This window comes from Cherax quadricarinatus, chromosome 49 (genome assembly GCF_038502225.1).
Source record: "Cherax quadricarinatus isolate ZL_2023a chromosome 49, ASM3850222v1, whole genome shotgun sequence".
In the NCBI taxonomy this organism is placed as follows: Eukaryota; Metazoa; Arthropoda; class Malacostraca; order Decapoda; family Parastacidae; genus Cherax; species Cherax quadricarinatus.
This window is the reverse complement of record NC_091340.1, coordinates 8,227,148-8,254,015: the sequence shown is the minus strand read 5'-3', so window position 1 is coordinate 8,254,015 and position 26,868 is coordinate 8,227,148. Positions and strand designations below refer to the sequence as shown.

The 26,868-nt window shown below is 40.3% G+C and overlaps 1 protein-coding gene across 5 annotated transcripts in view; it reads right to left on the bottom strand.

Annotated features, from left to right (window-relative positions):
- Positions 1–11,185: 11,185 nt before the first annotated feature.
- LOC128696996 (ATPase family AAA domain-containing protein 2) overlaps positions 11,186–26,868 on the bottom strand; it is a 257,949-nt gene continuing 242,266 nt past the window's right edge. For all 5 annotated transcript variants that reach the window (XM_053788480.2, XM_053788483.2, XM_053788481.2 and 2 more), the window contains 3 exons: positions 25,740–25,944; positions 18,866–19,071; positions 11,186–15,675 (listed from right to left, as the gene is read on the bottom strand). In XM_053788480.2, the coding sequence (XP_053644455.2) occupies positions 15,625–15,675; positions 18,866–19,071; positions 25,740–25,944 (462 nt within the window). In that variant the 3' untranslated portion in view covers positions 11,186–15,624. The remainder of the gene's footprint in view (positions 15,676–18,865; positions 19,072–25,739; positions 25,945–26,868) is intronic.

Below are 26,868 nucleotides of genomic sequence, written 5' to 3'. Positions count from 1 at the left end.
ACGCTTCTGCTTAAAATCAAGAAGTCTCTCCGTGGTTCTATTGTACTGGTACCTGCCCCACACAGCGCATTTCAAACGTACTGCACGAGCACAAGGAGGAGACCAACAAGGCATGCATTTCTGAGAATGCCTGCCCGAAGTTTGGGGTATAGAATGAGAAGCTGCGGTTAAAACGGAGGACGAGAAGAGGTGTAAAAGCTCATCAATGGATGACGAAGAAGGAACCTCACTAAAAACAGTTAGTTGTGAGTAAAGGTTCCAATTTGCCTGATCAAATTGCCAGCGTGGGTTACAAAGAGGTGGTGAATATGAAGGGCAAGTAAAAATAATTGGGAAATGATCGCTGTCATGTAAATCCGGGAGAACAGACGAGGTGAAGTCTAATGCGGCAGAGGAAGATTATTATTATAATCAAAAAGAAGCGCTAAGCCACAAGGGCTATACAGCGCTGCAGGGTAGGGAAGGAAGCAAGGGAATTGGATGGCAGGAGGGAGGGGGGATGATCAGCAGGTTACAGAAAACAGCGGGGCAGGGGATAGTACGGGGGTAGAGGGTAGCAAGAGATACAAGTAGAAAGGGCTGAAAGTATCAGAATTTGTGAAGTAAGTCAGTCGTTGTCAAAAAGTCAATAAGAGAGTCCGGATGAAAGGTGGGTCCATCAGCGAGAAGGGAAGGTAAAGAGAGAGCAGCGGGGCGAAGACGACGACAGAGGTAAATTCTGCGTGCTCGTTGATAAAGTGGGCAGTCCAACAGAATGTGGCTGACTGATAATGGAGCTTGGCAATTCTCACAGAGAGGAGCAAGACGCCTCTCCATGAGATATCCATGAGTAAGACGAGTATGGCCAATGCGAAGACGGGAGAGAGTAGTCTCCCAACCTCGACACTGGTGATAAGAAGACGGCCAGTAACCTATACTCGGTTTAATAGACTGAAGTTTGTTGCCGAGCATAGTAGACCAACGTTGTTGCCAACGGGTGTGAAGGTGGGAAGATATTACAGCAAAATAGTCCGTACATGGAATACCTCTGTAAGAAACTGGTAGGTCATGTACTGCTGACCGCGCAGCAGTGTCTGCCTGTTCATTGCCCTGTACGTCAACATGACCAGGGACCCAACAAAAAACAATATCTTTATGCTTAGTAAAGATGCGGCGTAGCCAAAGTTGGATACGGAGGACTAAGGGGTGAGGTGTATCAAATTTTTGTATAGCCTGTAAAGCACTAAGGGAGTCTGAGACAACCACAAATGATGACACAGGCATAGATGCAATACGGATAAGTGCTGTAAGGATGGCATATAATTCAGCAGTAAAAATACTAGCTGACGATAGTAAATGCCCTTGTACGACGCTGTCCGGAAACACTGCTGCGAATCCTACGCCGTCAGAAGACTTAGAGCCATCTGTGTACACAGCAATGGCATGAGAATGAGAGTGAAAGTGGTCAAGAAAAAGAGAGCGGGAAGCGACCGTAGACAGTTGGGCTTTCGAGCAAGGGAGGGAGAAAGAACAGACTCGAACAGCTGGGACCTCCCAGGGGGGTAGGGAAAAGTGAGATGCTACATGTACATAGAAAGGTGGTAGTTGAAGAGAAGACAAGAGCGAATGAAGGCGAAGAGAGAAGGGACGGAGTAAGCAGGGGCGGCGAACAAATAAAGAATGTCTACTAATATCAGTGACCATTCTATAAATGGAAGGATTGCGGAGATCATGAGAGCGTACATAGTAGCGCAGGCAATGGGCATCACGGCGATCGGATAAGGATGGAACGTTCGCTTCTGCATAGAGGCTTTCGACAGGGGAAGAGCGAAAAGCACCAAGGCATAAACGTAATCCTTGGTGATGAATGGGGTTAAGGCTAGAGAGAGTAGCAGGAGATGCCGCTGAATAGATCTGGTCACCATAATCAAGTTTCGATAAAATAAGGGTGGAATGTAGGTGAAGGAGGGTTCGACGATCAGCTCCCCACGAAAGATGAGCAAGGGTTTTAAGAAGGTTCAGCCGGCTGTGACAAGTTGCCTTCAGAGAGGTAATGTGAGGTTTCCAGGATAACCTACGATCAAAGAGGAGGCCCAGAAACTTGACTGTATCACGTTCAGGGATACGTGAGCCATAGAGGTACAAAGGATGATCAGAGATGACAGAGCGTCTAGTGAAAGTGATTTGGTGGGTTTTAGTGCTGGAAAATTTAAACCCATGTGTGGTGGCCCAATTGGAAACACGGTCGACTGCATGCTGGAGAGAAACTGTAAGGAGGTGACAGTCAGCGCCTGCACAGGCAATAGCAAAGTCATCAACATAGAGTGATGACCAAATATTTGATGGAAGACTAGAGGCCAAATCATTAATAGCAAGGAGAAAAAGTGTTGTGCTCAGAACACATCCCTGGGGGACACCTTCAGCTTGGACAAAGTCCGGGGAGAGCACATTATTAACCCGAACACGGAAATGCCTGTCAGTTAAAAAGTTCTTAAGGAAGGATGGTAAATTGCCTCGAAGGCCTAAGGAGTGGGCTTGGGCTAAAATATTATACCTCCAAGTTGTGTCATATGCCTTCTCAAGGTCAAAAAATATGGCAATAACTGAGTGGTTATTCGCAAAGGCATTACGAACATACGTATCCAAGCGCAGTAAGGGGTCTATGGTAGAACGTCCCTTACGAAAGCCATATTGACGAGTGGAGAGACTGTTGTGTGTCTCTAAATACCACACTAAACGTCTATTTACTAGACGTTCCATTACTTTGCAAACTGCACTGGTAAGAGCAATGGGACGATAGTGGGAGGTTTCATGTCCCGTAGTGCCTGGTTTGCGGAAAGGGAGAACAATGGCGGATTTCCACAGCTGTGGAAGAACTCCTTGTGACCAAATAAGATTGTAAAGGTGTAATAGGACTGCAAGGGCTGACTGATGTAAATGTTGTAGCATACGAATATGAATGTCGTCGGGCCCAGCTGCCGATGATCGACAAGCTGAGAGTGTTGCCTCCAGTTCTTGAAGTGTAAAAGGCACATTATACTGTTCTTCTCTGAGAGAAGAAAAGTCCAAGGGTGCTAACTCTCTGGCAGACTTTGAGGAAAGAAATGAGGGGCATAGATGGAGTCCCTGAGAAATACGGACCAGATGATTGCCAATTTCATTGGCAACATCTAGTGGGTTTGCTATATCAACACCGGCAACCCGCAGAACAGGAGCCGGGTCAGGAGAATATTTACCACTCAGTTTTCGTACTTTTTTCCAGACTGCACTCATAGAGGAAGCAGAGGTGATGGTGGAGACATAATCTCGCCAGCAAGTGCGTTTAGCGTCACGGATGACACGGCGAGCGATCGCACGCTTCTGTTTAAAATCAAGGAGTCGCTCTGTGGTTCTATTGTACCGGTACCTGCCCCATGCAGCGCGTTTCAAACGTACTGCACGAGCACAAGCAGGAGACCACCAAGGCACGCATTTCTGAGAATGCCTGCCCGAAGTTTGGGGTATAGAATGAGAAGCTGCGGTGAAAACGGAGGACGAGAAGAGGTGTAAAAGCTCATCGATGGAGGACGAAGAAGGAACCTCTTTAAAAACAGTCAGGTGTGAGTAAAGGTTCCAATTTGCCCGATTAAATTGCCAGCGTGGGGTGCGAAGAGGTGGCGAATATGAAGGGGAAGTAAGAATGATTGGGAAATGATCACTGTCATGTAAGTCCGGGAGAACAGACCAAGTAAAGTCTAATGCGGCGGAGGAAGAGCAAACTGAGAGATCGATGCAAGAGAGAGTATGAGTCCGAGGATCAAAATGGGTGTGAGTACCTGTATTTAAAACATGGAGGGGGTGGGTGGCAAGAAAAGCCTCTAACTGAATTCCACGGGAATCACAGTGAGACCCTCCCCAGAGGAAATGGTGGGCATTAAATCACCAAGTAACAGAATCGGTGGCGGTAATGACGAAACAAGGAAGGCAAAATCCGGAATAGATAATGCCCGAGAAGGAGAGAGATATAAAGAACAGAGCGTATACCACCTATGTAAGTGGATACGGGCTGCTGTGTAATGCAGCGAAGTATGAACAAATAGCTGATGGTACGGAATATCAGTGCGGAGAAGAAGGGCACTTTCATTAAAGGTCCCATCAGGAAAAGGATCTGAAGAATACAATAAATTATAGCCTGAGATGTGAGAAATAACAGCAGAGTGTAATTTTGGTTCCTGTAAGCAAACACCAACAGGGGCAAACTGGGAGAGTAACATCTGAAGCTCACCCCGATTACCCCTGAGGCCGCGTATATTCCACTGTAAAAAGGCCATGATTGGCAATGATAAAGATACTTGAAATCCGCAGGTAAGGGTTCCTACGGACTAGAAGGGTTAGAAAAGTCCACATGCGGAGGCAGTGGAAAATGTTCAAGCAGCGAAGGAACGGTGCGCTGTGAAGAAAGGAGTTGCGCAGATGGAGCAGAGGAGAGAGGAAGAGCGGAAGGTGGATCAGTGTCCATTGATGGTTTGGTCTCTGCAATATATTCAGAGATTGCTTCAAGTGTTTCGGAATTCAGAGATGTCGTATGGGAGACAATATTGGGAATGGTAGGGGGAGGATGAGTAAAGATTGGAACTGTATTGGACTGTACCAAGGTAGGGGGGGGCGAAAGGGTGGAGGGAACTGGAGAAGCGTGGCAGGGGACAGAAGAGACAGGAACCTGGGAGGTGGCAGAAGAGGAAGAAACTTGGGAGGGAACAGGGGAGGAAGGTACATTACGAGGAGGAGGGTGAACCTCTGCACTTGTAACTGAGCCAGTGAGAGGGGAAGAACTAGGGACAGAGACAGGGAGGGTAAAATGAGGAGGTGGAAGATGGGTAGGAGGTGTTACCGGACCTTTTTTTGACTTTTGAGAAGTAGAGGGACGATTGGGAAGAGGTGTCGTACGAGGTCTCGTCGATACTGAGGCTTGTAAGAGAGAACTCGAAGAAGCGAGATTAGACTGAGGCGTTGAAGTAGGGACGTCTGAGCCGAGGACAGCAAAAGGATTAGATACAGGAGTGATTATGGGAGGGGTAACCACAGAGGTGGGTGTAGAAGATGGGATACCAGAAGTGGGGGGACGTTTTGAAACACGGGAATAAGAAACACGTGGGAGTCTCCCTTGGAGGCGGAGATGAGAAACTGCCATGGCATAAGGGAGACCTTCTGTCTCTTTGAGGTAACGGATTTCCCGCTCGTTTAAATAGACCTGACAACGGCGAGAGTACGAAGGGTGAGCCTCATGACAGTTAAGGCAAGAGGGAGATCGATTGCAAGACGTATTAGAATGGTCATCGGCACCACAGACTGGGCATTCGGCGATAGATCTGCAATATTTCGCTGGATGGCCAAATCGCCAGCAATTTCTACACTGTTGTGGTGTAGGGATCACCTTTCGAACTTGTAACCGATGTCCTGCTATATAAACGGAGGATGGGAGTTCTCGGCTGTCAAAAGTTAAACGAGCCACATTGCTAGGGTATCGTCTCCGCCCACGGGCAGGAAGAACGTAAGTGTCTACCTTGAGGATTGGGAGATCTTGGAGTTCCAGCTGTTCTAGAATGTCGGTGCCACATGTCTGGAAATTTTGTTGAACTATGGTATGGGGCAGAATAACGGTACCACTACAAGAATTGAGGGAATGATGTTTTTCAAGGGTGACAGGAACAGTATCTATATGGGTAAGACGAGAGAGCTCATGAGCCTGGGTAGCATTCTGTACGGTAATGATGCGCGTACCGCTCTTAAGAGCATGAAAAGAAATATCTTTACCAACATGGCGTAGGAGTGCCTTGCCAATACTATGGTCAGAAAGATAGGCAGTAGAGGAAGTTGGTCGTAAAGTGAAGAATTTAGTCCACTGTTCAGTCTGAAACTGAGCGTGGAAAGGTAGTGAAGGACGTGTCGATCGTTTCTGAGAAGAACGAGAAGGTGAAGGTGGAGAAGTATCATCAGCAGGTAATTGTCGTTGACGTTTAGGCGTGGGACCAGAGTTGGTCCGACGTGGAACGGGTCGGCGATTTGAAAATTGCCGCACCGTAGAGGGAGAGGCCGGAAGCATAGTCAGAGGAGAGCGAAGGTCTGATAAATCGAAGGAGTCAGTCGAGGCCTCAGTACCTGAAGCGGGTGAGGAAACAGCACCGGCAATAGGTACAGAGGCATGAGGAATGTCTGAAGAGTGGTCCAAAGACGGGGCGGGGTCAGAACGGGGTGCGGTATCAAGAAGGGGCCCGGGGGTACCAGGTTCATGGACTAGGGCTGCCATGGTTAGGTTACTTCTTTCTTTTTGTTTTTAAGAAAAAAAAAGAAAGAAGAAAAGAAAATAAAAATAAAAAAAAGAAAAAAAAAAGGGGGGACCGGGGAGGGATAGTTCCTAGGAGGGATGAAAGGGCCAGAAATCTCCCTCCGCGCCCAAGAGGACTCGACACCGCTAGTAGCGCAGATGCAGCATGGAACCCGTGCCATACCCTACCCTTCATGCCAGTAAACCAGCAATCTGGGATAGCAACCTCACATCTGCCGAGCTACCTCGGTGGACAAAAGAGAGGGCGGCCGGATATCCGCCACAAAGCATACCTCCTTCAGCCACCACCCCCGGAATCCGAAAGGTGGCTTCCAGAGCTACACCCGTCGCCCAAAAGACACCCAAAGCTACTCCGGGATACCGGAGAGGGATCGGGACATCCCTAGGCAATCCAGATTCCACGGCAAACTACGCCACCGCCAAGAAACCTCAACGGAATGGGATGGACCCCGGTGTCCTTTCTCCTACCTAGGAACTAGCGCGCCTGTGGGAGAAATCCCAAAGGACAAAAAGAGGAAGGGCAAAAGGGAGGAGTGGGGAGGAGGAGGAGGAAAGGAAAAAGGGGAGGATGGGGAGGATGGGATAGGGGAGGGGAGATTGGGGGGTAATTAGGTTCGGTCTGAGGAAGAAGACCGATAGGTCTAATTCCTCAGACCAAGAGCCTCTTCACCACGCCAAGGAGCCCCCCTTGAAGAGGGGCAGAGGAAGAGCAGACTGAGAGATCGATGCAAGAGAGAGTATGAGCCCGAGGATCAAAATGGGTGCGAGTACCTGTATTTAAAACATGGAGGGGGTGGGTAGCAAGAAAAGTCTCTAACTGAATGCCAGGGGAATCACAGTGAGACCCCCCAGAGGAAATGATGAGCATTAAAATCGCCAAGTAACAGAAGTGGTGGCGGTAATGACGAAACAAGAAAGGCAATATCCGGGATAGATAATGCCCGAGAAGGAGAGAGATACAAAGAACAGAGAGTATACCACCTATGCAAGTGGATATGGGCTGCTGTGTAATGCAGCGAAGTACGAACAAATAGCTGATGGTACGGAATATCAGTGCGTAGAAGAAGGGCACTTTCACTAAAGGTCCCATCAGAAAAAGGATCTGAAGAATACAATAAATTATAGCCTGAGATGGGATAGATAACTGCAGAGTGTAATTTTGGTTCCTGTAAGGAAACACCAACAGGGGAAAACTGGGTGAGCAACATCTGAAGCTCACCCCGATTACCCCTGAGGCCGCGTATATTTCACTGTAAATAGGCCATGATTGGCAACGATAAAGATACCTGAAATCCACAGGTAAAGGTACCTGCGGACTAGAGGGGTTAGAAAAGTTCACAAGCGGTGGCAAAGGAAAACGTTCAAGCAGCGAAGGAATGGTGCGCGTGAAGAAAGGAGTTCCGCAGATGGAGAAGAGGAAAGAGAAGGAACTGAGGGTGGATCAGCGTCCATTGATGGTTTGGTCTCTGCAATATATTCAGAGATTGCTTCAAGTGTTTCGGAGTTCAGAGACGTCGTATGGGAGACAATATTGGAGATGGAAGGAGGAGGAGTTTGAGTAAAGATCGGAACTGCAATGGACTGTGTCAAGGTAGGAGGGGGGGGGGCGAAAGGGTGGAGGGAACTGGAGAAGTGTGGGAGGGGACAGAAGAGGCAGAAACCTGGGAGGTGGCAGAAGAGGAAGAAACTTGGGAGGGGACAGGGAAGGAAGGCACAGTACGAGGAGGAGGATGAACCTCCACACTTGTAACGGAGCCAGTGAAAGGGAAAGACCCAGGTACAGAGACCGGGAAGGTAAAACGTGGAGGTGGATGAAGGGAAGGAGGGGTTAAAGGAGATTTTTTGGACCTCTGAGAAGTAGAGGGACGATTGGGAGGAGGTGTCATACGAGGTCTTGTCGATACCAGTGTTTGTGAGGGAGAACACGAAGAAGTGAGGACAGACTGAGGTGTTGAAGTAGGGACGTCTGAGCCCAGGACAGCAAAAGAATTAGATACAGGAGTGACTATGGGACTGGCAACCGCAGAGGAAGCTGCAGAAGATGGGACCCCAGAAGTGGGGGACGTTTTGAAACATGAGAATAAGAAACATGGGGTAGTCTCCTTTGGAGGCGGAGATGAGAAACTGCCATAGCATAAGGGAGACCTTCCGCTCATTTAAGCAGACCTGGCAACGGCGAGAGTATGAAGGGTGAGCCTCATGACAATTAAGGCAAGGAGGAGGTCGACTGCAAGACGTGTTAGAATAGTCATCGGCACTATAGACTGGGCATTCAGCTATAGATCTGCAATATTTTGCTGGGTGGCCAAATCGCCAGCAATTTCTACACTGTTGCAGTGTAGGGATCACTTTCCAAGCTTGTAACCGATGTCCTGCTACATAAACAGAGGATGGGAGTTCATGGCTGTCAAAAGTTAAACGAGCCACATTGCAATGGTATTGTCTTTGCCCGCGGGCAGGAAGAACATAAGTGTCTACCTTGAGAATTGGGAGATCTTGGAGTTCCAGCTGTTCGAGAATGTCATTGCCACATGTCTGGAAATTCTGTTGAACTATGGTATGGGGCAGAATAACAGTACCACTACAAGAATTGAGGGAATGATGTTTTTTGATAGTGATAGGAATAGTATCGATATGTGAAAGAAGAGAAAGATCATGAGCTTGGGTAGAATTCTGGACTGTGATGGTGCTCATACCACTCTTAAGAGCATGAAAGGAAATATCTCTACCAACATGGCGTAGGAGCGCTTTGCCAATACAGTGGACCCCCGCCTAACGATATTATTTCAATCCAGAAGTCTGTTTGGGTGCCGTTATAGACCGAATTTGTTCCCATAAGGAATATTGTGAATTAGATTAGTCCATTTCAGACCCCCAAAATTACACCTACAAAAGCACTTACAAAAATACACTTACATAATTGGTCGAGTTGGGAGCTGATTGTTAGGCGGGGGTCCACTGTACTATGGTCGGAAAGATAGGCAGTAGAAGAAGTCGGTCTCAAAGTAAAGAATTTAGTCCATTGTGTGGTCCGAAACTGAGTGTGGAGAGGGAGTGCATGATGTGTTGGTCTTTTCCGAGTAGAATGGGAAGGTAACGAATTACGTAACATCATCAGGAGATTGTCGTTGGCGTTTAGAAGTGGGACCAGAGTTGGTCCGACGTGGGACGGGCTGGCGATTCGAAAATCCCCGCACCGTAGAGGGAGAGGCCGGAAGCATAGTCAAAGGAGAGCGGAGGTCAGACAAATCGAAGGAGTCAGTCGAAACCCCGGCACCTGAAGCGGGTGACGAAACAGCACCAGCAAGAGGTACAGAGGCCTTAGGAGTGTCCAAAGTGTGGCCAAAAGACGAGGTGAGGTCAGAACGGGGTGCGGTAACAATAAGGGGCCCGGGGGTAGTGGGGTCATGGATTGGGTACTCCATGGTTAGGTTACTTCTTTCTTTTTGTTTTTAAGAAAAAAAGAAAAAGAAAAAAAAGAAAAAAAGAATTAAAAAAGGGGGGACCGGGGAGGAATGAAAGGGCCAGAAATCTCCCTCAACACCCAAGAGGACCTCAGCACCGCAAGTAGCGCAGATGCAGCATGGAACCCGTGCCATACCCTACCCTTTATGCCAGTAAACCAGCAATACGGGATAGCAACCTCGGTGGACAAAAGAGAGGGCGGCCAGATATCCTTCACAAAGCATACCTCCTTCGGCCACCACCCCCGGAATCCGAAACGTGGCTTTCAGAGATACACCCGTCGCCCGAAAGACACCCAAAGTCACCCTCTGGGATACCGGAGAGGGATTGGGACATCCCTAGGCGATCCAGATTCCACGGCAAACTACGCCATGGCCAAGAACCTCAACGGAATGGGATGGACCCCAGTACCCTTTCCCCTACCTAGGAACTAGCACACCTGTGGGAAAAATCCCAAAGGCCAAAAAGAGAAAGGGCAAAAGGGAGGGGTGGGGAGGAGGAGGAGGAAAGGAAAAAGGGGAGGATTGGATAGGGAAGGGGGGATTGGGGGGTAATTAGGTTCGGTCTGAGGAAGGAGACCGACAGGTCTAATTCCTCAGACCAAGAGTCTCTTCACCATGCCAAGGAGCCCCCCTTGAAGAGGACAATATGGTAGAACAACTAACTTGCACATGAGTAAAAGGATATAAAAGCTATTACTTGGAGGTTGGCTTAGAGAAGGCCTGTTTCAGTGTTCTTCCTCTGTAATGTGCTTGTGTAGTATTAGCAGGAGAGACTGATGGCAGGGTTTACTGTTTGCAGGAGGATTTTTGCTAAGACTTCAGAGACGGTGAAGCTGCCTTTGTTTTGTTTAACTGTATTAGAAACAGTGATTTGTGATGATTCCAGGCACTTGTGTCTGCGAAAATTAGTTTCTTTGATCACTAATTGGGCATCCCTGAATTTCACGAGATGATTGGTGGAATTTCGGTGTTGTATGCAGGCATTGTTCAAATTATCCTATATACACCCTCTGTGTCCATGTATTGTTTGTAACGGCTTGACAAAGCTCCTGGAGAGTGAAGCGTTGCTACAATAAAATGTCACATTAGTTGCACTTGTGTCCTTTTACTTTATATATACTGTATACCATAAAATAAGTTATAATATTTTTCGTTGGTAGTATTGTAGAGGATGCAATTCAAAGTGCCAGATCAGCCAGGTTGTGATGGCTATGTATGCCTGAGAGCCACTGGCAGCAACTACCTGGTTGATGATGCACTCAACATGGAAGTCTGACTTTTGGCTGGACTGCAAGGAAAGAAGAGCCCTTGAAACCAGTCACAACATATCACTGGTATTATATTCAAGAGATGGTAGTATTCCTATAACCACTGCAAACAAAAACAAAATGTGAAATAAATTAAACACAAAAGATGAGACACCACAAATACAGTTCTTCTTATTTAACAAAACATGACAATCTCACACAAATTTATATACATACAGCACAAATACAGTATGTCCAAAAGAGTACAGAAACTGGAGTATCTCCAAATTCAGATTTATCAAAAACCAGGCAATTTCAATGACCCAGCATCTGTTCACGAGGCTGGAATTATTTAGTGAAAATGTTAACATTGAAATTCATTAGAATGACTAATTAAAAAAAAAAGAAAAAAACATACAGGGTTAGTAAATCCATCAACTTTTTTTTTTTTTTAGAAAATTTTATGATTTTTTAGTTTTGAGCCGCCACAATTCCGGTGCACTTGCATCACATCATGGGGCCATATTTCTTAAATATGACTATAACAGTGTATATTTAAATTAACAAGAAAACCTAACCAAAAAAAAAAAAAAAAAGTATATGGGGTGCAGTAAATCCACTGAACACATTTTCAAGAATATTCTAAAACTGGCTTGGATTTTGATTTCATTGAACAAACTATTCTGGTGGGTTGCATGAATTCAAGTAGTTGCAATTCATGACCTACAAATCATACATGTGAATGTATACTGTACATATGCACATACTCATGTAGTTATTTGAAACTTAAAAAAAAAAAAATCTGATAACCTAAACAGTGAGCATGAGACACCACGAACATAGCTCTGATCCTGTATCTATAAAATGATAATTCCACAAAAATTTATACGCTAAATTTTATGCAGGAAAATATTGTTTCTGTACACAGAATTTTAGGCAGGCAATTATAGCTACCAATTCATTCCAGTGACATGTGGACCTTGATTGTTTAACACTATATCTTTGGCCTCTAACCATTTCAAGTGAGCAAGATGAACCCAAACTAAAACAAAAAATAAATTACATATCCAAAAAACGTTGTGCAATACCAAAGTAGTTTAAAGGAATGTCATCTCAATCAGGGTTAAAAAATAAAATGTTCAACAATAGCCTCCTCAATTATTATTAAGAACCTTAAAAAAACTGAAATATTCAATTCTTAATGGATAATTTATGAGGTATTTTGTGATATTTAAGTACTGATATGGTAATGACAAAGATGGAGTGCGCAACTCTTTGTACACAACTATCATGTATCTTCCCACTTTCATTTACAGTACTTCATCAACCTTCTGAACTACAGTCACTGAAGCAGAGCAACACACAAACCTTCAGGAAGACAACGTTTTACTTAAGGAGTGAAACACTGTCTTAATAAATGTTTGCTCTTCCTGAAGTGTTTGCATTACCTATATCGCATGGCACTCTGCCTACCTAGTAGTAGCTCAGCCATTCCATTTACCAGACTTTAGGCCTATTTAAAACCTCCATAATTTTACCTTTTGAAGACATGTTGATTGACAATATAAACATTACATTGGGTTGTTAAGAGTCATTTGTGCTGTTGTGAATAATTCAGTGATATTAACCACGGTGAAACAGGAGTGTTAATACCAACCACAGTGATGTGCAGTGTAATACCAACCACAGTGATGTGCAGTGTAATACCAACCACAGTGATGTGGAGTGTAATACCAACCACAGTGATATTAACTAGTGATATGGAGTGTAATACCACCCACAGTAATATGAAGGGTACTATCAACCATAGTAATACAGAGGGGTGCTACCATACACAGTGACATGGAGTGTGATATTAACCACAGTGATATCAACCACAGTAAGGATGGAAGTCTTTCCTCAAACTTTTGGGCAAAAAATTATAAATTTGCATTTTCCTGCTCAATATGAATGGCTTTGTCATTAACTACAGTACTTAATACCTTATTAGAAAAGTGGCATTGTCCTTTTAAAGAGAGAATGCATGTGAAATAATGTTCATTTATGAAAATGCATGTAAAATAAAGTTCATTCATATTATTTTCGTAGAAAAAATTGTATTATACTTCTATATTTCCACACACAAAAAAATATGCAATGAAATTTATAATCACAAAATTGTAAGATAAAAGTATAGCTGCAGTCTATGACTGTTCATATCTGCCCTATATTACATAAATTCTAAGATATGTGAGATCGTCGCAGTTACATAAAATGACTTAATGTGCAAGATTTTAAGGCAAGACTGATGTTAGAATACTGCAAACTGTGAATTTTTGGGCGATATAAAAAAAGTGTCAAATGTTAGTTTGAGCAACAAGAAAACATGAAACGACTCAATCCAGTGTAAAGAATAAGATAGAAAAAAGTTTACTGATTATTATCTAAGCTTTAAATATAATACTGAAATATTTATTACAATAAAGGCTATCCTTAAGAGACAGTAGTCCAAGATTCTCCCACATAAATCATACTAAAGTGATAATTTCAGGAAATCTGGCTAAGATCCTTCAAGTTACTTAATTGTGTGCAACAAAAAATCCTACATAGTCCTATACAAGTTTTCATATTATCCAATGAGCTACATATCTAACTTAAACCAAAGTACACAACTTCACAGTGCAGTGGTTGTTCAAAGTCTGTATAAAACAATCAAAGATACTGTCTTCAAACAGACCCATAGAAACTGAATATGAGCTCCCAAAATGGCTACCAATACAGAAGAATATTATGCCAAGGCACATGTGTTCCAAAAGTGAAATTACTCTGCTTAGGTATCGTAAAGACTGTGTCAAAATATACAGTGAAAAATAAGGAAAAATTTAGCAAAGGATCAAACTGAAGACATTTTCTAGCAGCCTACACAGCTCATGAGAAAGCTGTAAAGAAGTTTTTAGTGTACCAAAATTTTAAAGACCTCAAGACCATGCTGAAACTTTTTTTCTTTGTTACATTCAATTTTTAAACTAACACAGACCCTGTTAGTGATGTATCTGTGAAAAATGAGAGACAATAAAGAGGATCTATAAATAAGGCCTATATTGGTAATAAAAGTCTGAAAAGTTTCAATTTAATAAATGTTATACTGTATGTATTAAATCAGGTGGGTAAAGAACATATAGACTTTTTACAATGATTGATCAAATTTAAAATGTACAACCAAAAAGCAAATTAATAAAACTGGTAATAATTATCTTTAGTTACTATTAATAGCAATGACTTAAGTATCACAAGTAAACATTAAGGTACCCCCCCCTCATAAAACTAACTGCTTTACATTAAGATACCCCTCATTACACTAACTGCTTTACAGTTAAGAGGCACATGAGTTTCCATCTCCTAATATCATGTTTACTTTTGCCCTATAATCTACCTTGTCCATAATTACTAATGCATTTGCAATAGTAATTATGTTGTCAAGTTACCATGAATTAAGGAAAGATCCTAGACTTCACCTTACAAAAGCAGACAAAACAAATGTGATAGTAATTATGGACAAGGTAGATTATAGGAAAAAAATAACATATTAGATGACAGGGGAACTGACATGCCCCTTAAGTGCCCCCTCACAAGACTAACTGCTTCACATTAAAGTACCCCTCGTAAGACTAACTGCTTCTTAAGAAAAGGGTAATAATACCATGAGTGATGCAAGTCTTACGTATCTTGCACTAACATTACTCTATCAATTCCTTCATTCTATGAGAACCTCTTAGTGGGAAGGAGACAGAGGTAGCAGCAAATACTAATGCAAACACTGAAATATCAACACTCCTAACTTTAGGCTACAGCTTAAAATTGCAAACCTGTGAATATGGCAGTGTGGGGTGAATGGTTGATGATACTGGCAGTGACACATTTAATATTTATCTGAATCATCCCTAACCTAGTACCTTGAGCAAGGATGGCAAAATGGCAGGGCATGGGTAGACATATCACCAGTTATGAAGAACATGAAGAATGATTTTCTCAAATCTTTATGATACAATGTCTTAAAAAATAATGAGTGTGAGTGCAAGATATGATATTTCATAAATTATTTATGGCATTGTGAATAATCTTATCTGTGTTCCTACATGCAGATGAAATCTTCATAATTACTGATCATGTCACTAAAATGATAAAGAACAGAAAAAAAACCAAAGTCCCCCTGGGCCTGTGCAGCAGTACAAGACTGCATCTAAATTAATGAAAACATTTTGGTTGCAAAATAATCAGGTACCTAACAGACAGCTAATCTGTTGTAAATATAATATACTGCTTCACTTAATCTAAAACACATATACCTTAAGAACTTTGGTAATACAGTATTGTATAAACACTAAAATCCCAATCTAAGACATAATATTCCACAATCTGGATTTTGATAAATTAGGTTATAATTTTAACATCAGAATAAAGTAAAAATATAAAGAACATCCTTACACAATGCTCTTTAAATAATATAATAAGTCTATCATAAGTATCTCACAGCAGAATAGGCAGTACACATGATCCTTAAGATTACATGAAGAGCATAAAACCTTCATGCTTGGCAGTATGCGTCATGTTGTAACTCCACACACACTCAGCTTTTCTTGTGAAACTGTGTGAAACGCCTAATTTCAGCTTCAGTATCCTAGAACAGTGAGAGATGTATAAAAGTCCTTGAATATTAAAGATAACTGTATAATGCATAATTATTATTACACTGACAGGAAAGTACTGAACCCAAAGGGTTACACAACACCTGGGAAATGAAAGGTTATTAAATTTGATCAAAGGAAGTGGAGGGTAGCTCTAATTCCTTAGATCGAGCCCTTCAGCATAAATGCACTCCCCTTGAAGGGCATGATGAAAGGAAACTGAATATCTTGGTACTGAGTGAAACAAAGTTTGAGAGAGAATTAAGAGTCTGAATAGGAAAAAGGGAAAATAATTCCAAGTTACTTGTATCTGAGAGATTAGGAAATAAAAGTGCAGCAATAGTGTTGAATGAACAGCTGTGGAAAGTAAGTGTGAATGTTTTAATTAACGAACTGCATGATGAATGATAATAAGAGGATGATGGGAAAAGTAGGTTATCGTTAATATATGCACCATTAGACAGGAATGTAGAGAAGAATGTTACATGAATGGAGACAGTATTTTTAAAAAACGAGGAGGTAGGTTTTTGGAATGGGCTTAAAGAAAAGGTACAGTATTGCATGGTATCTATTAATGGCTCCAGGAACTACTGCCCCAACAGCCTACTTCAGACCAAGCCTCCTAAATTAGAAAGGAAATGTTACAAGAATAAGAACTAGTATTAAGAAATGGATAGGACAGTAAAGATATGAGTAAAGGTTTCCCTCGTTTTCAGCAGATTTGCTGTATGCAAATTTACTTTGTGTGGTCATCCAATTCTTCCAATAATTCTGTACATGTTTATCAATTTGCTCTGATATGATCACCCAAGCCCAGCAAAACTTTTTAAATATGACTGTAAACTGATTTGTACTGACATTTATAAAAAAAAAAGAAAATATCAAATAGGTTTTCAAAAAAAATATCAGAATGGTTTTTAAGTGTCTTGCACCAAGACAAAAAGAAAATGAGCACTCAAACAAGACAAAACTGGGTTGTGCCTACACAATGTTGATACTGGAGGTAGAGAAAAGGAGAAAACAGTAGTAGAGAATTATGTATCCACCTCAGCACTCCAATCCTGACAAAGACAGACTAGGTGGCTGGTGACGGAGGAAGAGTAAAAAGCAAGAGAATGGGTTCATTTTGAATTTAATTCTTTATGTTATTGGACTTTTGACTAATTATACTGATTTTAGGTTTATATATTTGGTGCTTAACAGGTAAGCTCATAAATTTTTTTGAAAAAAAAAAAAAAAAAAAAAAAAAATACTTCCCCGGATTGGTTTTTTTTTTTTTTTTTTTTTTTTTTTGCATGTAGGAATTATGACCGAATTTTGGATTTTATTTTTCTTAATTAAATTACTTTTCTTAGTATATGAGTTGTGGAGGGAAGGTGGGGTAAGGGTCAACCTAGGAAAGGTTGGTGGGAGGAGGTAAAGGTGATTTTGTGTGTGAGGGTTTGGACATCCAGAAGGCTAGTGTGTGTGTGTGTGTGTGTGTGTGTGTGTGTTAGGTAGGCGTGGAGGCAAATGGTTTTTGCAATTTGACGAGCTGTTGGAGTGTGAGCCTCTGGCAAGACAGTGATGAAGTGAATGATGGTGAAAGTTTTTCTTTTTTGGATCACCCTACCGCAATGGAAAATGGCCAGTGTGTTAAAAAGAAAAAAAAAATAACCATTTGGTGTACATCTGTCATGAAATGTAAAATTTGCAGTGTCAGACGAAATCCCTGTTTTACATATAATATTGGAGTTGCTTTATGCACCAAAAGCTAGGAACACACACATATATATCACTTAAAGCAAAGGAGACCTGCACAGTGAATGAGTAATTTTTTTTTTTATTATTTTATTAACACACCTGCCATTTCACACCAAGGCAGGTTGACCCAAAAAAAGAAGAAACACTTTCACCATCATTCACTCCATCAATGTCTTGCCAGAGGCCTGCCTACATTACAGTTAAAAAACAACTTCAACATATCAACACCAATCTTTCAGAGTCCAGGCACTGTACTTCCTATCTCCAGGATTCTAGTTCAGCTAACCCGTTTCCGTGAATCCCTTCATAAATATTACTCTGCTCCCACTCCAACTGCACATCAAGTCAAAAAAACCTGTCTAGTACCTGTATAAGGTTACTATCAAAACAAAAATCTGGAAACTAAGAACAAATATAACATATTAAAAAGAGATGCAACAATAGGCCCACAGGTATAGAGATGTTCCTCACTTTACAATGGTTCAACTTATAATTTTTCAACTTTACTATATCGGTATTCAAAGATCATGTTGCACTGCTTCTGGGTGGAAATGTTGCTGGGTTTAAACTGAAGCCTTTTCTAATCTACCACTCTGAGAACCCCAGAACATTCAAGAACTTGAGCAAGCATATGCTTCCCATCTATTATTGCCATAACAAGCCTGGATGATATTAGCATTGTTAGAAGAATGGTTTTTGAACCGTTTAATACCCCAGGTGAAAGAATATTGTCATCAAAACAACGTGCCCTTTAATACTGGTATTTAATGAGTTACAGAAATTATTTTTTATTTACTTATTCAGTGACAGTAGGTATTTATTTACTTCTTTATTTATCATATCATGTATTCACATATGACTTACAATATTTTCAACTTACCATGGGTTCATTGGAACCTAACCCCATCGCAAGTCGAGGAGCATCTGTACTCCTTTAACCCTTAAACTGTCCAAACGTAGATCTACGTTTTTTCAACATTTGAAAGTATGTAAAAAATGTAAAGCTCTTTTTTTTTTTTTTTTTTTTTTTTTTTTTTTTTTTTTTTTTTACATTTGAAAACGTGTAAAAAACTTTGATCTACATTTTTTTTGTTATATTTGAAAATATGTAAAAAAAAAGGTAATCTACTTTTGGAGCACTACGCATGTGAACCTAGATTTGTTTGGACAGTTTAAGGGTTAACAAGAAATAGATATAGTAGTCATACGCTCTTGCCCAATATTTTCAGTAGACACAAGATTTTGGTAATTTTTGTTTTCAAATGTAGAACGGCAGACATTGCAGATATATGGCTGAAAAACACGATGCATAGCAGGCCTTTATTATAGACTAAGTTTTGCTCTCATTAGAGCTCAAATGATTTTCTACCACATTTTTCTACTGAAGTCCAAAATCTTGTGGCGATACAAATTCATGATATATGTCATAGCTCTACAAACCTGAAGAAGGTGAAGACGGTTTGTATTTCCTAAGTGCTTGTATATAAGTGAAGAAATTGAAGTATGCAGACGCAGCAACTCGTCTACAGTGGAATCCTCAGTGGCAGAAATGCATGATTCATAAACAGCTTCCAAATGACCCCAGTCAATAGTGATTCCATTGCACCTTGAGGGCCCACTGCCATTTCCTTGCTCTGATGATGATACTGAGAAAGAATATTTACCATGTTAAACAGATATTATATCACACAGTGGACCCTCGTTTTTCATAATTAACCCTTTCAGGGTCCGTCCCGTAGATCTACGGCTTTACGTTCAGGGTCCAAACCGTAGATCTACGCCATGAGCTCAGCTCACTCTGATAAACTGTGAGTGGTACATTTGGGCCTAGATATGAGAGAATACATCTATGTGGTATGTGTGCACCACATAAAACAGATCCTGCAACACACTGTGTATAATGAGAGAAAAAAAATGAAATCATGATTTTTCGATTAAAACAGCAACTTTGCAGTGTTTTTTCGTATGTTTTTTATAGTTGTATTTGCGATTTCATGGTCTCATTTGATAGAATGGAAGACATATTACAGAAATAGAGATGATTTTGATTGGTTTTAGCACAGGAAATGGCTTGAAACTGAGCTCAAAGTAGCGGAAATGTTAAATTTTTGCCGATATTCAAGAGTAAACAAACGACCTCACACATCTAATACACGTCAGCTGGTGGGTCTAATATACATTCACAAATATGGTGATGATATTTATACAATTATTACAGTATTGCATAACAGTAAATCTTCTATTTTTTGGTGTGAATAAAAATTCATTATGTGAATAAAAAATCAAAATGGAATTTATTTGTAAAGCCTCAAAACATAATTAATGAACAGAGAAAATGTTAGTTTAGTGCCAGGAATGCCTACATTGTTCATTCTGGACCCTATTTTGAAATTGGAATATTTTGAACTTTGTGTTAAATTGGCTAAATTAACAATTTCCGATCACTTTATTTTGTAGTTGAAACAGTTGACTTGGCGATTTCTTGTGCTCAATCGATAGAATAGAACTAATACTAGTGAAATAGCTAAGAATTTGGTTGATTGGAATAATGTAATTGGCCTAAAATGGGAGTCAAAGTCGGCAAAATCGCTGATTCGTAAATATCACTGACACATCAAAATTCGCGAGAGCATAATTTCGTCAATTTTCCACCAAATTTCGTACTTTTTGTTTTATTACCTTCACAAAAAGATTCTCTACGATTTCATAAGAAAAAATAACAAATTTTTTTTTTGAAAATTCTTGGACACTGGTGCGTGACTCCAGATTTGGGTCTTGGACCCTGAAAGGGTTAATCTGTTCCAGAGTGTGACTAACGGCGAAACTGGCGATTTGCGAAACCATTTTCCCCATAAGAAATAATGCAAATCCAATTACGTACTCTGTTTCAGACCAAAAGTAGCGACAAAAAAATATTGTTTTTACATGAAATATAGATTTACATACACAGAAAACAATGAGACATGAAGAATAAAACAATACTAACATCACACTTACTTTTACTGAAATTCTTGTTGGTGTATGAATAAAATATGTCATTACATATTTTTGAAATATTGTACTTTGACTTACCATATATATACAAAATCTTAAAAGGTAGGGAAAGATTACTGCCTGTATGAAGAGTCTCACTATTGAAAGAAAATGTTCATAATTCTCTGTTTCATAGAAAAATAATGATTGTCTTTTGAAAAAATATTAGGGTTATTTCAATCTTATTATAATTCAAATGTAATTAATATGGGAGATGCCCGACTTGCTGAAAAAAAAAAAAAAAAAGTTTTGATTTATTTGTAACAGCACAAAGAATTAAGGCATGGATTATGAGACAATATAGAGATGTCAACTAGAATGATCAGTAGACTTTTGTCCATTGGTCTTTTCTTCACTGCTAATGATTTTCTGAATCCCATTCTGTATTTATAAAATCATGTGTTCTGTGTTAGTCATAGTGTGTTGTATCAGTAATTAATAAGATCCTTTAATTTCTGAACCCTTGTTGTAGACAGCAATTTCAGTATTACATATTATATAGCTAATTGTCTTGCATTTTACGTTACTGGAGTTCTAGTGTTAAGAAATCCTACAAAAAAATTATGAAATGTTAAGTAGTAGTGCTTCCATTAAGACAATTTGAAATCTTAATATCTAAATATACCACTGAAGTGTACCTGTGTGTAATTGTTCATGTCATTTTAAACAAAATTAAGTATAATTTGAATTTTTTAAGCATTTCTAGATACTCAGGAGTTTTATCTTACTTGTTTTCAAGTTGCAGCTTTTGAAAAAATTAAGTAATGGGTGTACAGTACTTACATGCTTTATACATGTACTATTTAGAACACACTGTTATTTAATAGACTCTTAATCCATTGTGTGTTCTATAAAACTGCTTGGTAATAAATTTAGTTTCATAACTTGTTGCCAAGGAGTGTTATGCTATTTTTATCATGGAAATGTTACAGTGTAAATGCAATTTTAGTGAAAACAGTTGGGTCAGACTCCAATATTATGATTTTGTTACACAGATATGAATTATTTCCTAGAGTCTTACAAATGCTCATTTTTGTCAGCTTGGTCATTTTAATGCTGATGTTTAAAGTAATGGGACTCACAAGAAGTAAATGCAGATCCCCCCCCCTCCTCTTTTTTTTTAGTTGTAATATATGTAATTGTCTAGGTAGTAGGTTGGTAAACAGCAACCGCCCAGGGAGGTACAACCGTCCTGCCAAGTGAGTGTACAACGAAAGCCTGTAATTGTTTTACATGATGGTAGGATTGCTGGTGTCTTTTGTCTGTCTCATAAACATGCAAGATTTCAGGTATGTCTTGCTACTTCTACTTGCATTTAGGTCACACTACACATACATGTACAAGCATATATATACACATACACCCCTCTGGGTTTTCTTCTATTTTCTTTCTAGTTCTTGTTCTTGTTTATTTCCTCTTACCTCCATGGGGAAGTGGAACAGAATTCTTCCTCCGTAAGCCATGCGTGTTGTAAGAGGCAACTAAAATGCCGGGAGCAAGGGGCTAGTAACCCCTTCTCCTGTATATATTACTAAATTTAAAAAGAGAAACTTTAGTTTTTTCTTTTGGGCCACCCCACCTCAGTGGGATACGGCTGGTACGTTGAAAGAAGAAGAAGAAAAGATATGTTAGGAATTGTGGCAGCGGCAGGGGAGTGGGTTTGGAGGCAGGACAAGATAGTCCTTCAATATGGCACTAATATCAACTCTACAGCTTATTTATCTATCACAATTCATCTTTTTTTTTTTTTTTCAACAAGTCGGCCATCTCCAACCGAGGCAGGGTGACCCAAAAAAGAAAGAAAATCCCCCCCAAAAAATACTTTCATCATCATTCAACACTTTCATCACACTCGCACATTATCACTGTTTTTGCAGAGGTGCTCAGAATACAACAGTTTAGAAGCATACACATATAAAGATACACAACATATCCCTCCAAACTGCCAATATCCCAAACCCCTCCTTTAAAGTGCAGGCATCGTACTTCCCATTTCCAGGACTCAAGTCCGACTATATGAAAATAACCGGTTTCCCTGTATCCCTTCACTAAATATTACCCTGCTCACACTCCAACAGATCGTCAGGTCCCAAGTACCATTCGTCTCCATTCACTCCTATCTAACACGCTCACGCACGCTTGCTGGAAGTCCAAGCCCCTTGTCCACAAAACCTCCTTTACCCCCTCTCTCCAACCCTTTCGAGGACGACCCCTACCCCGCCTTCCTTCCCTTATAGATTTATATGCTTTCCATGTCATTCTACTTTGATCCATTCTCTCTAAATGACCAAACCACCTCAACAACCCCTCTTCTGCCCTCTGACTAATACTTTTATTAACTCCACACCTTTTCCTAATTTCCACACTCCGAATTTTCTGCATAATATTTACACCACACACTGCCCTTAAACAGGACATCTCCACTGCCTCCAACCGTCTCCTCGCTGCTGCATTTACCACCCAAGCTTCACACCCATATAAGAGTGTTGGTACTACTATACTTTCATAGATTCCCTTCTTTGCCTCCATAGATAACGTTTTTTGACTCCACATATACCTCAATGCACCACTCACCTTTTTTCCCTCATCAATTCTACGATTAACCTCATCCTTCATAAATCCATCCGCCGACACGTCAACTCCCAAGTATCTGAAAACATTCACTTCTTCCATGCTCCTCCTCCCCAATTTGATATCCAATTTTTCTTTATCTAAATCATTTGACACCCTCATCACCTTACTCTTTTCTATGTTCACTTTCAACTTTCTGCCTTTACACACATTCCCAAACTCATCCACTAACCTTTGCAATTTTTCTTTAGAATCTCCCATAAGCACAGTATCATCAGCAAAAAGTAACTGTGTCAATTCCCATTTTGAATTTGATTCCCCAAAATTTAATCCCACCCCTCTCCCGAACACCCTAGCATTTACTTCCTTTACAACCCAATCTATAAATATATTAAACAACCATGGTGACATTACAATTCATCTAATATGACATAATAAACAATATTAATAACACAAAAACATGACAGGTACTCTAGAATGAATAAAAAATGTCATTACGTATGTCACGAGTGATGATGTGTTTTGTTGTTGGGTGTACAAGGGCCACTCAGAGCATACGCTGTACATAGTGGTGGTGGAGGGCAGCGGTGTTGTCAGTGGCCCTATATAACTCCAACAACATTGAAGGAGTTAGGTTTGTACTGTCCTTTGTCTATCAATTAATCGCTTAACTTACTTGCTACACTGTTAATGCTACACTTTATCGCTGGCTGGCGCTTTAGCCTTTATCGACTCATGCTGCTTTAGTATCGTACATATCATAGAATCACTGAAGAAGGTACATTCTCCCCTTTCTCTTCCTCCTCCACTTTGGTACTTTGCTATGGGTTCTTTCTTGAATTCTATCATGTTTCTCACCTTTATCAAAGGCCTGGCACTAGGAGCTTTCTTTGGGGCCACGGTGGCTTATTTAGCAGTTGCAAGCACTAAAACAAATGGAACATTACAAAATGTATCGTATGATAAATAATGGCACGCTGGCTGTGAATGGAGTGTGGGGCCGCTCGGAGCCATGCATATGTATCTGGGACGAACGACTATTTGAGTCAATATTTCGACGAAAAAAGTTACGATTTTAAAAAATTAAGACTTCCGATGGTTATGAAAAACGAGGGTCTACTGTATAAGGTATTACAATATGAACGCTAAAAATGTTTAGTATATATGCAGTTAAAAGTAACACTTTAAAGCTTTGGTGACTCATGCTTGTATTGCAGTTGAAGAAGCATAAAAGTTTGTACTATACCTACAGTATTGTTTCCTTTCCTCACTCACTCATCCATCCACCTACCTACTCACCCACCACTCACTCATCTATCCATCCACCTAACCACCCACTAATCCACTCACCCAAATCCACAATCTTCATCATTAACTCTCACACCCGCCAACATACACACAAGACCACAAACTAGAGTTCAATCCCCAAGGTGCTATACAGTATATATGTATAAAGGACAAACTGAACCTAATCCTTAGGAGTACCAGGAGCCAGAGCTAAACACCTTAAATAGGCTCCATATTAAATTGTATAATTTACAGAGCTGTAGAGCACTTTGGTTATTTAGGGCTTTGAACATCAGTTGCTAACATTAATTTGCAGCCATTATTATGAATTTCAACTAACTTGAAAATTTTCTATTATAAATACCAACTTGCTGCTACTGTGACACTTCCTGTCATTACAAATAATCAAAACAATTCATTAAACAAATGAAACTATATATATAATTCATTTCAAGCCACAGGCTTGGAATGAATTATGGATACTAGATAGAGGGCTGAAGTGGGGTTGTTGAGGTGGTTTGGTCATTTAGAGAGAATGAATCAAAGCAGAATGACTTGAAGAGTGTATAAATCTGTAGAGGAAGGAAGGAGGGGTAGGGGTCATCCTCGAAAAGGTTGGAGGGAGGGGGGTAAAGGAGGTTTTGTGGGTGAGGGGTTTGGACTTCCAGCAAGCATGTGTGAGTGTGTTAGATAGGAGTGAATGGAGATGAATGAGTTTTGGGACCTGACAAGCTGTTGAAGTGTGAGCAGGGTAATATTTAGTTAAGAGATTCAGGGAAACCAATTATTTTTATATAGCCGGACTTGAGTACTGGAAATGGGAAGTACAATGCCTGCACTTTAAAGGAGGGATTTGGGATACTGGCAGTTTGGAGGGATATGTTATATATCTTTATATATGCTTCTAAACTGTTGTATCTGGGCACCTCTGCAAAGACAGTGATTATGTGTGAGTAAGGTGAAAATGTTGAATGATGATGAATGTATTTTCTTTTTGGGGATTTTCTTTCTTTTTGGGTCACCCTGCCTCGGTGGGAGACAGCCAACTTGTTGGAAAAAAAAAATAGAGGAAATGTACCACCTATTTCAGCTGAAAAATGGGTTGGCTTTTTAGCTTGGTATGGATAACACAACATTTTGCCAGATAGAGTAAGATGTGCCAGGTAATGTCAAATAATCATTACTAGATAAATGATCATATATTGTATACAATGGGAGTCCCTGGAAAAATGCAGTCTAATGTATGTCTTGATAAACAATTATTTTGTGAAATGCATTTGTAATGGTGCAAAAGTAGTATTAATGAACAATGACTCACAATAATATACAGAAAAATTAGTAATTTTTCACATCAACTTAAAAAGAACTGTCATGTTTGTATGTCACCAGCATCAAAATTAAACTAGTTATTCATTTTATTTACCAACAGAATCTTCAGTCTCCACTGTAGTGTCGAGCACCTTATCCTCCCTCTCCTCTTTGCTGATATCCCTCGATTCTTTCATTGTATTTGAGGTAGAAGCTTGGGCAGCAAGTTCATCAGCAGCAGAAGTTACCTTCATACTATCATGGCTGTCTTCTGTGCTCAGATGACCATTATATAGAACAACCTCAGAATCAACATGAACCTGAGGAGAAAACAATCACATTTATGACAAGAGTTCACAAAGAAAATCTAATCACTGAACACACTACCAAAAATACTACATAATGCACACCTTATTAGAGACAGCTACCTAACTTGGTGCTATCAGCTAATTTTGTGAGGAAATTGCTATAAAATTCTTGAATTTTTTTAATTTTTTAGCTCAGCTTATGTCTGATACTGTATATATATATATATATATATATACAGAACAACATTACTGAAGCAGCTAGAAGCAACATCAACTAAGTTTTGTTTCAAATAAAAGGAAGCCTTAAAAGACATATTTTGTTTTTTTTTAACACACCTGCCATCTCCTACTGAGGTAAGGTGACCCAAAGAAAGAGGAAATACTTACACCATCATTCATTCAATTACTACTAGTGTATTTTTTTTTTTTAACACACCAGCTATCTCCCACCTAGGCAGGGTGACAAAAAAAAAAAGAAGAAACAAAGTTTTCTTCTTTTTATATTTAGCAATTTATACAAAAGGGGTTACTAGCTCCTTGCTCCTGGCATTTTAGTCACCATGGAGTAACAAAAATATTTAAAAAATAAAAAAAATTACCATGGCAACTCACTAGCCACCCATGCCTCTTTTTAACTAGAAAAAACTACTGCAGAATTTATCAAGCACTGGGACCAGAAGGCCAGTCTATGCTCAACTAGAAAAAACACAACAGTATCCCCAATGCTTTCAAAAATTAGTGGCATTCAGGACCTTAAACAGGCTCATTTAAAATGCTACTTCTTGTACATACATACAACCCATTCCTGAGTGTACAGCACTGTGTGAACCCTCAATTAGTTAAAGCAAAGCTTCAGAGTGTATCAAGCCTAATAACTGAAGCAAGGTGAATGATCTAAAAATAAATACAAGAACTGGAGAAATAAAAAAAACAGTA